The following is a 13,951-nucleotide window of genomic DNA, read 5'->3' as shown; positions in this document are numbered from 1 at the left end:
TGAAAGCCTCGTCCGGGTTGGGTCCCGGGCGGGGCGGGGCGAAGGCGGCGTGGCCCGGGATCCGGGCGCCGAGCGCGGCGGGGAAGTCACGCTTCCGTCACAGTGCCCGGCCTGCGGGGCTCCGGCAGCCGGCTGGTGGCGGGGCGGGCTACCCGGGCAGGCTTTCCCTGGGGCCGAGGCCTGCGGCTGGAGGCAGCGCGGGAGCGTCAGGGAGCCGCAGCTGGTTTGGTTCCGGTGGCACACGGAGCCCGGGGCAGGAGCCAGGGCTAGGAAGGACTGAGGCCGAGCGGGCTTCGGAGACCCGGCCTGTCCTTGGGCAGTGGCGATGGAAAGGAGCGATAGGTGTAACAGCTGCCCTGCGGGGCGGAGTGGGGGGCGCGGGACCCAGTGGCTGGTTGAATGTCGGGGGAAAGTTGTGCTAGGTAGGGTGAGGTCAGAGTTTATGGCCCGGGTGCATGGCGGCATTTTTTGATTTGGAGTATCATAGGACAGGGGAGGTCAATAAGTGTTTTCTAGAGAGAAATTGGCGGTGGCGATAGCGAATAGGACAGGTAGTATAGGATAGGACTGATGCGATTTTCAGGGGAAGGGTGAGTGTGGAAAGCTGTGGGTGTGAGCTGTGCTCGTGGGGAGGATCAGAACTGGAAGTGCCTAAAGCCTTCCGGACCTTGCTCATACACACCAGACCCCGGATCTGTGAAGGAAGGTGGAGGCTACTAGTGCCGGATGCTGAGGAACAGGCATTCGGAATCCCTCACCCCAATCTAGGTCCCAGGCAGACAGCCCTTACACCAAGAGTCACTATTTATTACACAAAAGAAGGGAGGGTGCAGCTCCGTAAGAGGGCCTGCGCTTAAAGTCCTAACCTGTAAGAGATAGCATGTGATAGGAAAGAGCCCATGAACCCGTCCAGACACAGGCTTGTGACCTTAGCGAGTCATTTAACTCTCTCAGATCCCCAGCGCTCATCTCTTAAGTGAAGATACAGAGGTAGTGAAATGTGCTTGAAGGTAGTTGAAAGGTGCTTGGAGCAGTGCCCAGCACAAATTTATTGTAACCATCCTTGGAGAGGGTAGGGGCAGAGTGATGTGTCTTATATTAAAGACCTGGAATGCAGCCAACATCAGGCAGCTGGATCAAAGTGATGACACTGTAAATATGGCACAAATTCATTGGCCTGTTAGAGTTCTGGGGGGCTTGGAAATGGCCCCCGTTGAACACTTGCAGAAAACTCACAAAAACTGCCAGTTGCACGGTCCACCCCAGACCAAATGGATCAGAATCTCTGGTGGTGGTTTTTAACTTTGTTTCAGGTAACTAATAAGCAATCAGTGCCCTAACAGTTACCCCCAACATTCCAAAGGTGACCTGCTTTCTCTCCTACAGGGGAGAGACATGCTCTTCCCAGACCTTCAGGCTGTTTTTCTTTCCTGGCTCTAGGAGGAGGCTTTTAAAGATGGATTCAGCTAGTTCTAAGGCAATGTGGAAAATTCTGTGAAACCAAGGCAACAGCTATATAAGGATTAATGACTTTGGAAACCAGAGCTCTTTCAGTATGAATGAACATGGAACTCTCCAAAGATTCTCCCTCCTCCCCAGTCTTGCCATCCATTTCCAAACTGCTCTCTGCCTCTGCCCTGCTTTCTGCCTCTTGTGGGTTGGGGAGACCAGCTTCCCCCAACTCCACCTTCCTGAGGCAGAGTATCCAGAAGTAAAGGCTGGAGGTAGATCACGGAGCAATGCTGTGTCCCTTGAGAGATACTCCAAGTTCATAATGGTACTCAAAACCCAAAATAACTCAACGGTAACCTCAGAAGATGCTGAAGAAGGAATTCATCTGAAAAATAACGAGGAAGGCGTGGGCGGATGGGTGAAACGGGTGACAGGGATTAAAAGGCACAAACCTCCGATTATAAAATAAATCATGAAGGTGAAAAGTACAGCATAGGGAATAGAGGCAATGATAGTGTAATAACGTTGGATGATGACAGACGGTGACCACACTTACCGTGGTGAGCACTGAGTGATGTACAGACTTGTCAAATCACTGTGGTACACCTGAAACTAACATAACGTCTTATGTCAACTATACTTCAATACTAAAAATAAAAAACAAACAAACAAACAAAAACCAGAAGGGGCGCCTGGGTGGCTCAATTGGTTAAGTGTCTGCCTTCAGCTTGGGTCATGGTCCCAGGATCCTGGGATCCAGCCCTGCATCAGGCTCCTTGCTCAGCAGGAGTAGGGGTATTATAGTTAATCAAAGAAAGGTATTATAATACCTTTATAATTATAATTATATAATTATAATATAGGGTTATAATGTAGGGTATTATAGTTAAAGAAAAAAACAGAGCCAATCATGATTTTACTATTTTTTAAACTTGAACAGATCGTAAGGCATCATCATCAATGATTATTAATGTCACCAAAAGAAAATCAGATACTGTATACTTCATGATGGAAGAACACACTACCTAGTATGAAATGATCTTGCCAAAAAATTGAATTTGAATCTGGATCTAACTACCATTTTATAAGATATATAAAAAAAAACTTTTTTTAAATATCAGGAAGAAGCTAAAATGATCCACGAGGTAGTGGATTAGAGCTGGAGACATCAGTATGAAATTGTGCTGAGCTTAACTTAGATACAGATGGTTACATACAGAAATAGTTATAGATATGTGCATATACAAAGATTTGTATGCACAAATTTCCTCACTCTGTCAGCTGGGGGGAGGGTCTCGAAGCAGGGTTAACTCAGTGGCAAAAGGCATACCCAGTGTCCAGAGCTTGATTTCCAATACCATTTTCTAATAAAGGAACCAAGACCCTTTGGAGAAATGGCCGATTCAATCACTGGGACAAGAAATACACGTGAGGAATACATGATAAACCTAGAGCATCTTGTGATGTGAGATATCTTTTATTTTTAATGAAAAGAAAAAAAAATCCATATTGATAGGAATTTGTCAAAGGGATGGGGACCCACGAGTTAACTGAAAGAGCTCACAGTGGCCAAAGCTGAAACAATTGGAGCAGTAAAATAAAGAAGTATTGGATTATAACCCAAAGTATAAAATAAGGATCTGTGGGTCCATTCTGATGTAGCTAATGCATAAGTAGGGGCACTTGGCTGGCTCAGTCGGTAGAGCATTTGACCCTTGATCTCAGGGTCGTGGGTTTAAGCCCTAGGTTGGGTGTAGAGCTTACTGAAGAAAGTAATGCATAAGTAAAAAAATGAGTGGGAAGGGTTATCTCCCACAGAAGAACTTGAAATAATTTATATAGATACTCTGTCCTCCAGGAGGTGGAGCACAACTGATCACTCCTTAAGTGTGGGCTGTGAATAGTGACTTCCTTCCAGAGAGGACACTATGGAAAGGGGAGGGGGTGGTGGGAATGATTTGTAATTTTGAGGAGAAACCTGACAAACATACTTTAGCCAGGTGACTCAAGGTCAATATCAACAGTGATAAGTCATGTTGATGGTATGTACTGATACCATGTTATGGATACAGTTCTTAATGTGAGCTCTGTTCCTCCCAAAATGACATATCCTGATCTAATTTTGAAGAAAGCATTAAACCCCATAGGAGGGACATTCTATAAAACACCTGAGCAGCACACCTCAAAATTGTTAAGGTCGCTGAAAATGAGGAAAGTCTGAGAAACTGTCACAACAAATGGGACCTTAAGGATTCCTGAAGACTGAATGTAATAATGTGGTATCCTGGATAGGATCGTGGATCAGAAAAAAGACATTAGATAAAAACTAAGGAAATGTGACTGAAGTATAGACTTTGATTAATAATAATGTATTGATATTGGTCCATTATTATAACAAATGTACCATGCTAATATATTAATAATAGGGAAACTGGGTAGACTATATGGGAACTCTGTACTATCTTCACAACTTTTTCTGTAAATCTAAAACTGCTACAAAAAAATAAAGTTTAGGGGCACCAGGGTGGTTCAGAGGGTTGAGCATCCAACTCTTGATTTTGGCTCAGGTCATGATCTCAGAGTCCTGTATTGCCAGGCTCCACACGGAGAAAGGAGTCTCTCTGAGATACTTTCCTTCTGCCTGTCCCCTGCACTCTCTCACTCTCTAATAAATAAATCTCTTTAAAAATTATAAAGCTTATTTTTTTAAAATGAGGAGATGCCACCAGTAAAACCTAGACTCAAAGAAACTCTATAAGACCAATGACCTGGTTTCCTCAATAAATGGATTACAAGGGAAAAAGAGATGGAAGCAGAATCTGTACATAACAAGAGATTGAGGAGATCTATCAGTTGAAGCAGCTGGGCTTTCCTGGGATCCTAATTTGAAGAAACAAAAAGTAAGATGGGAAATGTGAATACTGACCTGCTATTTGGTAGACAGGAATTACTGGTACAGTTACAAGTGTGAAAATAGTATTACAGCTTTAAAAAAAGATTCTCTTTTAGAGATACATACTGAGGTATTTATAAATTTATGATAAAAATAATGCAGTGAGGTGGCAGTGGGTGCGAATAGAAATAAAAGAGGATTGGCTGTGAATTGATTATTTCTGAAGCTGAGTGATGTTCCATAACAAGGGCTTATTATATTATTCTCTTTACTTTTATACAGTTTGATGTTTTCCATAGTAAAAAGTTAAAAATACCAAGATCTCGGACTTCTCCTGAAGTTAAAGGTTATCATTTACATTTGAATAAAGTTTTGCATTTCACAAAACCCTTTTACAGATAGGATCCCTTTGGGTCCAGGAGAGGGAGAAAAAGATAAGTGTCTAATCTCACTTTTTAGACAGAAGACTGTGACCAACGTCGACCATCTACCAGGAAATTTTAAATGATTCCACTTAATCCTCATAAAATTTTCCAGGTGTTTCGAATGCAGAGCCAAGGTTGAGAACCGCTGAGTGTTGAAGAATACACAGCGGAGGGTGGAGGGGCAGGGAGGTGATGCCGCCAGCAGAGAGCTTCAGGCTGGGCCAGTTGAGTTTCATCCAAAAGGGGTAGATGCTGTGATTATTATTTAGGGAGCACTCACATATCTGAAATCAAATCCAGCAGCCTCAAAGGAAGTGGCATTCTGCAGAAGGCAGCACTACTCTTCGTTGTTCGCAGGTCCAGCACTGAAAATACCCACTGCCATGCGGTCTGGAGCTCATTACATGCATCCACTGAATGTAAGAATTTCACAGACACCTGCAGCTTTGTGCCTACCTCCTTTGTACCTCCTCCCCTGAGTACCCCACGAGCACCCCGAACCCAACACACCCAGGAATGGACTCAGCGTTTCTCCCCTCCCCTCCCTGCATCTCCTGCATCCCCAGCTCTGTGACGGGCCCAATCACCCAAGCCACAAACCTAGGAGTCGTCCTCCCCTCCCACTCAGGTCAGCCCTCCATTCCCCTGGTGCCCTTGTGTTGTCTCCACAGGGCCCTGATGTCATCTTTTCTCGCCCAGACCACACCTAACTGTCTGCCTCCAGCCTCACCCTGTTCTAACCGGCCCTCCATGTAGTCTCAGAGCCAAAAGCCATGGCGTGTTCACACCTCTTCAGGGGCTGCCCCGCACAGCAGAGGAACCCAGCAGGTCAGATCTGAGCCTTGCCTTCTGTATGAGTGATCTACTGCCGAATCATACTGTGAAATGTAGTGACTTAACACCACAGGGGACACTTACTGTTTCAGCACCCATGGGTCAGGAATTAAGCAATGCTTAGTTGGATGTTCCTGGCACAGGGTTTCTCATGATGCTTTAGTTGAGATGTCAGCAAAGGCTGCAGTCAAATGAAGACTTGACTAGCTGGGCAATTTGTTTCCCAGGTGACTCAACTTGGTGCTGGATATTGGCGGAAGCCTCAATTTTATGCCAGATAGACCACTCCCTAAAGTTGTGTGAGTGTCCTGGAGACAGGGTGGCTGGTTTCTTCCAGAATGAGCAATCCAAGAGAAAGCAAGATGGAATCCATGTCTTATGACCTAGTCACGGAAGTCAGCCCCATTTCTACAATTGGTCACACAGGCCACCATGAGGCAATGGGAGAAGTAACTGCACAAGACCAGAATTCCAGAGGGAAGGATCACTGGGTGCCATCGAGGAGGCTGCCCACTACACCTTCCTCTCAAACCTGACGGAACGGTCCTCACATTTTATGTACCACCAGCCCCAACAGCTTTCAAACTCCCCAGAACCCACATGCTGTGTCCTCCATGTTTGTGTTCCTCAGGCCTGCAAGATCTTTTCCTCCCTTGTATTTGCCTGATGAAACTTCTCCCAGCTTGACTGAGGTATAGTTAACAAAAACTATATATATTTAAGGTATACAAGGTGATGCTTTAATATACTCATACATTGTGAAATGACTACCACAATCAACCTAATTAACACATCTGTCACCTCACATCATGACCATTTTCATTTTTGTGTCTGCGGTAAGAACACTTAAGATCTATATCCTTGGGGTGCCTGGATGGCTCAATGGGTTAAAGCCTTTGCCTTCCGCTCAGGTTATGATCCCAGGGTCCTGGGATCGAGCCCTGCATCAGGCTTTCTGCTCAGCGGGGAGCCTGCTTTCCGTCCCCCTCTGCCTGCCTCTCTGCCTACTTGTGATCTCTGTCAAATAAATAAATAAATAAATAAAATCTTAAAAAAAAAAAAATCAACATCCTCAGCAGAGTTCAAGTGTACAGTACTACAGTATTACTTCCAACTAGAGTCACCGTGCTGTACATTAGATCTCCAGAACTTATTCATCCTGTATTAACTTGAACATCCTAACCTTTGACCAACATCTGACAACCCAACCCGAGCCCTGGCAACCGCCACTTTTATGATCTTGACATTTTTACATTTCTCAGAAAAGTGAGATCCTGCAGCATGTGACTTTCTGGGTCTGGCTTATTTCACGTCCTCCAGGTTCATCCATGCTGTAGAAAATGGTAAGATTTCCTTTCTTTTTAAGGCTGAATAATATTCTGTTGTGTATATACATACATATGTCACATATCCTTGAACCATTCATCTGTTAACAGACATTTTGGCTGATTCTCTTGCATGTTGAATGCTTATCATTCAAAATTGTGTGTCTAGATGCCTGGTAGGCGACAGGAACTCAATACACATAGAAGTAAAATCCAAGGAAGAGCTGGACCCTATCTGCAGATGAAGTGGTCCTGGTAGGCTCCAAGGTCCTGCACCACACTGTCTGGAAACGTGCTGAGAGCCAGGAAGGACAGAGTTCATGGTCCACCGTTTTGGCTGGGTGGGGAGGGGGGAGGATCTTCATTTTTTTTCTGAGAAACCACTAAATCATTTCATTAGAAGTAAACTTCCCCCAAATTTATAAAAACCAATGCCAACAAGAAGGAAGCCCGAGGACTTGATAATAGAAGTGTTAACAGAAGGAATAGAGAGTGATGTCAAGTATATTGGTTAGTTTATTGCAGCGTAATAATGCAGCGTAATAAACACAGAACCCGAGGAGCCTATGGCAATGAACATTCACTTCTGGCTGGAGAGTCTGTGGATCGCCTGGAGAGGTTCTGCTCTAGTCCTCGTTGGCTGGGATGACTCTGCAGGTTGGCTGGTGCCGTTCTGCTCCCCATCTCTCATCCTCCCCCTGAGATGGGCGGGCTAGCAGGTGAGAGCAGAGATGCAAGACCACGAAATCTAGTGCTCCTGCATGGCCACTCCGCCCAAACTAGTTCTGTGGCCCAACTCAGAGTCAAAGGGGCGGGAAGTCTACTTCCCACATGGGGTTGGGAAGGCTACTGAATATGAAAGAACAGTAGGGGTCCAGAGAAGGATGAATTGGAAACAAAAATTCAATCTTTCAGAGAAAGAAACAGCCACCATATTTTCAAGAGAAAAAAATTTCTAGCTGTTTGAAGATTGTCTCCCAATCTAACCTTACAAGTCTACTTCGAAAATACTCTTCTTGGGGGCGCCTGGGTGGCTCGGTGGGTTAAGCCGCTGCCTTCGGCTCAGGTCATGATCTCAGAGTCCTGGGATCGAGTCCCGTATCGGGCTCTCTGCTCAGCAGGAAACCTGCTTCCCTCTCTCTCTCTGCCTGCCTCTCCATCTACTTGTGATTTCTCTCTGTCAAATAAATAAATAAAATCTTTAAAAAAAAAAAAAAAAGAAAAAAGAAAATACTCTTCTTGGAGTGAAGATTTCAATTCTGCATAGATGCCAATGACTTTGATATTCCTAACAAATGTATTATTTTATAATGCATATGCATTGGACCAGTAACATCCAGTTACCTCCACTTTCTAGAACATATTATCTACTAATATTACTGAAACCAGTTTCTATTTCATACAGATGTTTTTAGCAACAGCGATTAAAGTCTATCTTCCACGAGTCAAGTCCTCTTAAGAAAATGATTGCAGTTTTCCATTTTGTGTCTTACTATTTTAACATTATTGCTTCCTGTACCTGTACTTCTTTTAATTGATTTTGTTCTCATCATGGTGTCTTGCCTCCCAAACACCCCCTCCCAAATAAAGCAATACACTGTTAAAAAAAAAAAATGATGTTCCTTCGTCCCCTTAAAAAAAGAACGGAGCTTCCTAAGGGCACTGGTGACACAGCTTGCTTTGGGGGTCACACGGGCAGGGTCCTAAAATGTGAAGTGTGATAAGGTTTTGTGAGGACTCAGAGCTGGCCTCAGAGCTCACTTGCTTTCCAGAGCTCCCTTCTTCTTGACCCTATCAGCTCTTAGCTGACTGTCAGCTAATTTCTAGTCAAGAATCAGCTGAAAATGGCTAACCATCTTGGGGTGTGCTTACATAGTAGTAGAATCTTGGAAGACTAAGGAAGCTTTCAGGGATGAGTCTCCCATGATGGGGTATCAGGCAGCCTGACAATCAAGCTAATGAGTCCTCCTCCAAAGTGAAGGGCATCTTCCAGTTTGAAGCATTTCTACACATTAGGCTGAACCTCACTGCCAATTTCTTGTGATGGAGCCTATCACCTTGTCTTATCCGCTCTTTACAGCAGTGTGCAGACATAGGCAGGAAAAGACAGAGGAAATGGCTTGCCCTAGATCGCATAGTAAATGGCAAGAGTGAGTCTAGAATCCAAGTCACCTGGTATTGTGTTTTTTCCCTTATGCAGATTGTGGCAGAAGCATTAATTAATTGAGAGAGAGAGAGAGACAGAGCGCTGGTGGGGGAGGGAGAGGGACAGAAGATACAGCCCTGAGTGTGAAGGGCTTGATCCCAGGATCCTGACCTGAGCTGAAATCAAGAGTCAGAAGCTTGACCAACTGAGCCACCCAGAAGCCCCTGCAGAAGTTTCCAACACTCTTTACTGTGTGTCCAAGCCTGCCCCATCCCGTTTCCCACCCCCATACACACATCCCTTCTCTTTGCCTCATTTTTCCGTTTTTTTTGCTTCTTTATTTTCTCCATGGCCTGGCCTGATCTTCTGACACATTAGTTACTGATCCCATCATCTTGAAAAAAGAATGGGGTGTTTCCCCCCTTAGAGCTACTGTTTAATTTGTCAGCCTCCTTTATCCTGAGCCCACTGTGATGGCTGGACTTTATAATAGACCCAGAGCTTTTGCTCTAGCCTCAGCCCCAAATACATTAAATAATTAACTTCCTTCACTCTCCTGTGTGTGTCTTATCTCCTCATCATCCAAAATAGCTGATGGCATTTCCTCTGCATAAATAGAAAGCGGAAAGGTCAACTGGTGTTTGTGAAATATATACACACACATATATATTTATATATGTATATATATTACAAAGCAGCAAGCCAGCGGGGTTCTTTTATTGTCTCCTACCTGTGACCGGTTCATAAGGACACCTTCTGCCTTCCTTAATCCCCCCGCCAGTTTCTACCCAGTGAACGACACTTTTGCATTTTGATTTGTGATTAATACCAACCCTGGAGTCATTCGAAATCCAGACTGAGTCAGACTGAAGGGGAAAGTACTTTCCCGATAGTAATAATAAAAAGCGATTTTTTTTGTTACCTTCCATCTAGCACCACCGCCCTTACTCCCAGTGAAGCACACAGTGGTTTTTCTCCTGTGAGTCTGTTTTTTTTGGGGGGGGGGCGGGGGGGGGGGAGTCAGTTTTTTTGTAGTTCCAGCCACAGAGCTAGAGGAATGACCCTATCAACACATTCTTAAATCCGGGGTTTTGTTCCCCGGGCACATTCATCTGTTTGTGAAAGATGGAAGAGAGTACTGGAAATGCAGCTATTTCCTATTCTGACCCAGCAACTCACACAAGTATTCTGTTCTAATGTTATGAAAACCATTAGTAAGAAGATTCAGAAACTTTTATAACTTGCTACTATTGTCCCCCTCTTCCGGATCCATTTCAAATCTGGTCAGAAAAGGATATGGGAGCTATGAGGAGCCCTTCCAGGGAATGAGGGCTCTTCCCTGTCAGCAGGATGGGAATGTCCTAGGCCCCCCAGGGCAAACCTGATCGTCAGTATTCTACCCTGGTAGGGGTTACAAGTTCTGGATTTGGGCTTGAACAACAGGCTCAAGGTCAGAATTCTGTGAAGTCTCAGTTTCCACCCCCAGGAAGGAGCCCATTTTTGAGGCCTGTTTTTCCTGCCCCAGACATAGGGGCTGTGAGATCAGCAACACAACTATCACCTGCCGCCCAAGGATAAGGGCTTGACACACCTCTACCTCTCCACAGTGTACAGGAGTTGAGGGAACACAGGACAGTGATGTTCATGAGCCCGGGAGCACAGCAGAGTTTGTGGGTTCCTGTGGTTCCCTTGGCTGCTGGGCAGAGGTGGGAATGAGATATAGAGCATGTTGACTGTGCTGCCTTGCCCTTGAACTGATCCCATCGAACTCCCAGAAGCCATGTTAGTCACACTTGGACCTTTTCCCTCCCAACCACTGCGTCTTCAGAGTATTCACGGCAAGGCATCTGAAGTCTTTGGGCCTTCTTCCCGGTCCTCATACCACCTTCAGAGATGTTAGTGAGATGAGTCAGGCCCCCAGCAGACCAAGTACTGCTCCCAACACAGGGAGGAGAGGCCGCAGGAGAGAGGGTCTCAAACGGTGGTCTGAGGGGGTTCTCACAGCAGGAGCATCAGCTTCCCCTGGGAACTTGTAAGAAACGCAAAGTCCCCATTTCCACCCAGACCTATTGAATCAGAAATGCTGGGGATGGGCCCTGAATTTGTCTTAACGAGCACTCCTGGTGATGCTGACACTCAAATGTGAGAAACACTAGTCTAAAAGGCACTGCCTTGTGCGGGGGCAGGGCACCACCATAACGGGTCAGTAAGGACACTCTGCCTCAGTGTCCTCCATCATTAGCGGAGGGCAGAATGCTGACCGCTAGATAACTCGTGTGTCAGGCTTACCAGATTGTTCTGTAAGAGAAGATAGGCTTTGGCTCCATGCCTCCCCAGAGACAGGAGGGTGTTGAGGCTGGGTGTTGATAAAGTTTCTCTCCTTGACAGAACTTTAGACTGGCTCCTCTGAGCGCTCGTTCAGCTGGGCCTCCGCCTGGTGGGCCCTGTCTCCAGCCTGCTGAGTCCAGTGTAGCCAGAATCCTGTTAAGGTGGTTTAGTGGGAATCCACCACCCCAGCTCTCGGGTCACCCCGACCTGTCTTCAGCAAGAGTCCTGTGAAGTCGGTTTGGCAACAATCTCCCCTACTCTACGTGTCTTCTCTTTGTAACTTGACATCCCTCGAGCCCTGCTCTGTCCTGTCCCACCCTGGGGTATAAATCTCCAGCTTTGCATGCTGTGTTTGGCGTTAAGCCCTGTCTCTCTCCCCTATTTTAATCATCCCAAATAAAGCCTTCTCTAGTGTTCTCACATGCGTCAGGATAGTTCTTTAACAGTATGTTTAAATGTGTGTATTTTGTTTTAAAGATTTTATTTATTTGACAGACAGAGATCACAAGTAGGCAGAGAGGCAGACAGAGAGAACGAGGGGGAGGCAGGCTTCCCACTGAGCAGAGAGCCCGATGTGGGGCTTGATCCCAGGACCCTGAGATCATGACCTGAGCCGAAGGCAGAGGCTTTAACCCACTGAGCCACCCAGGTGCCCCTAAACGTGTGTATGTTTAAGCTCCTCGACAAAGTCTGATGTAGCTTCTTGGTTGAAAACCCACATGCCTAGTGGTTAAGATTCCAGCGCGGGAATCAGACAGACCCCGGGGGAGGGGGTGGTGACAGCTCAGCTCAGCTCTGGTAGCTGAATAAATAAGCAGTTCGCTCAAACATGGGGGTAATCTCTCCTCTCTCTGTCTCTCTCGTTGGTGAAAAGATCGAATGACAGAAGGCCCTTTAAACTGTAAGCACAGAGCTCAGTACTGACACATAATAGGCACCAAATGAATCTAATGTGAGCTGCTCTCGGTAGTAATCACCACAGATGTGTTACATTCATCAGCAAACTTCTAAATAAGGAAAAGATAAAAATAGGTGACTTATTTTGTAACCAGGTAAAATATATTTATTAAGAATAAAAGTCTTCAATACTCCATGAATGAGCTTGGAGAATAAATCACAGAAGAGAATTGCTTTTTGGATTTTTAGTCCAGGTCCTTATACACATCTTGCTTGTTAGCCAGAGAAGGGCAAAAGTGCCCAAAACAGGTCACTTGAGACGAAGATTCGTGACTCCTGGTCAGCAGTTCAGTGTGTCAGAGGCCTGTGTTCAGCGACCTAAGGAGGGAGCAGGCTGACCATAGAGCACATGGGACTCGAGGCAGGAGGCACCGAGTCGGTCCTCCAAGTGGAAATGGCTCAGGGTAGATGGGTTCTTCCAGGCCATCTCAGGGGTGGTCCGTCCCAGTGGAAGGGCCGAGGGCATGTTCGAGAGAATGCTTTTCAGGAAGCCATACTCGTTCCCATAAGCTTTCCTCCGAGTATAGACCAACACTGACTGGCCCAGGACTCAGAGTAGAGGCAGATCGGTTTACTACTCTCTAAAGGACTCACTCCTCCTGACAAGAAACTGAAACTAAAGATGGTAGCCCCAGTGTTGTGCCCATTTCCCATAATGAAGTCCCCCTTATGTGTTGAATGGATTTACCCCCTTGAATTTGCTTGTTTTTGACAGTTGTTGGTGAGGGTTCTGGAGTGTGGGCCCTTTACCCACTGTGATCAGCAGCTGTTCTTCAAAGTACAGGAGCTGGTCAACTTCAAAACAGTCACTGGCATGAGGCACCACTTTTTCTAGAGCTGCCTGGATCTCGGCTTCACTGGCCTTCTGGTGCCTTGCTCTCTTGAGGTAGCTGTAGACCTTCTCAAACACTTCAGCTCCCAGCTTCTGCACGGCTGACCTGCCACGCAAGTTAGGAGAGATAAAGAGGAGTTTTACAGGGGGTGGGGCGAGGGGAAGAGGAGTTTTACACATTTGAGTCATCCACAATCATTAATTACACAAACATTGCACCTTTGAGATCTGGGGGGAAAGGGAAAAAATAAGACATGATGGTTCTATCTTGAACGCTCAACAGTACTTAACAAATTCTTCCTGAATGTCTATTATGTGCCAGGTGCCTATACTGTGAACACAGCATTAAACAAGTGAGGTAAATTCCTACCTTCATAGAGCTTACCTTCTAGGGTAGAGAATAAAGAGATAACTTTAAAAAAAATACATAAATAATAAAATGTCAGGAAGCGCTATGTGCAATGAAGAACAATAAAGCCGGAAGAGAGAGCGAGAGAGACTCCTCTGAGAGGAGGTGTCCCTGGGCAAGAGACCCACAGGAAGTGAGGCCAACAGTAGGGGGAGAAAATGGGGACCCTGAGGCTAAATCACCTTGGAGAAATATCGAGAAGGCTAGTGTGGCTGGAGTTGGGAGAACGAGGGGGAGGAGAGCTGGATATAAGGTCAGAAATAGTATTAATGAGAACAATAAGAGTAACAACAGGGAAGAAGAGGCAAAGGAAGGGAACGCACTTTCCTACACACTTAACCTTGACCACA

At 45.8% G+C, this 13,951-nt stretch overlaps 1 protein-coding gene across 4 annotated transcripts in view; it reads right to left on the bottom strand.

The window, feature by feature from the left end:
* Positions 1-5,493: 5,493 nt before the first annotated feature.
* The window catches only part of NEK11 (NIMA related kinase 11), a 258,711-nt gene continuing 250,253 nt past the window's right edge, over positions 5,494-13,951 (bottom strand). For 2 of the 4 annotated variants that reach the window (XM_032332991.1, XM_032333000.1), the window contains exon 15: positions 12,456-13,298. In XM_032332991.1, the coding sequence (XP_032188882.1) occupies positions 13,028-13,298 (271 nt within the window). In that variant the 3' untranslated portion in view covers positions 12,456-13,027. Of the gene's footprint in view, positions 5,952-12,455; positions 13,299-13,951 lie in introns of those variants that run through there. The other 2 variants (XM_032333018.1, XM_032333007.1) reach the window with 2 other exon arrangements.

This window comes from Mustela erminea, chromosome 1 (genome assembly GCF_009829155.1).
Source record: "Mustela erminea isolate mMusErm1 chromosome 1, mMusErm1.Pri, whole genome shotgun sequence".
Taxonomy (NCBI): domain Eukaryota; kingdom Metazoa; phylum Chordata; class Mammalia; order Carnivora; family Mustelidae; genus Mustela; species Mustela erminea.
The sequence above is the reverse complement of the archived record's forward strand: the minus strand, read 5'-3'. Positions and strand labels throughout refer to the sequence as shown.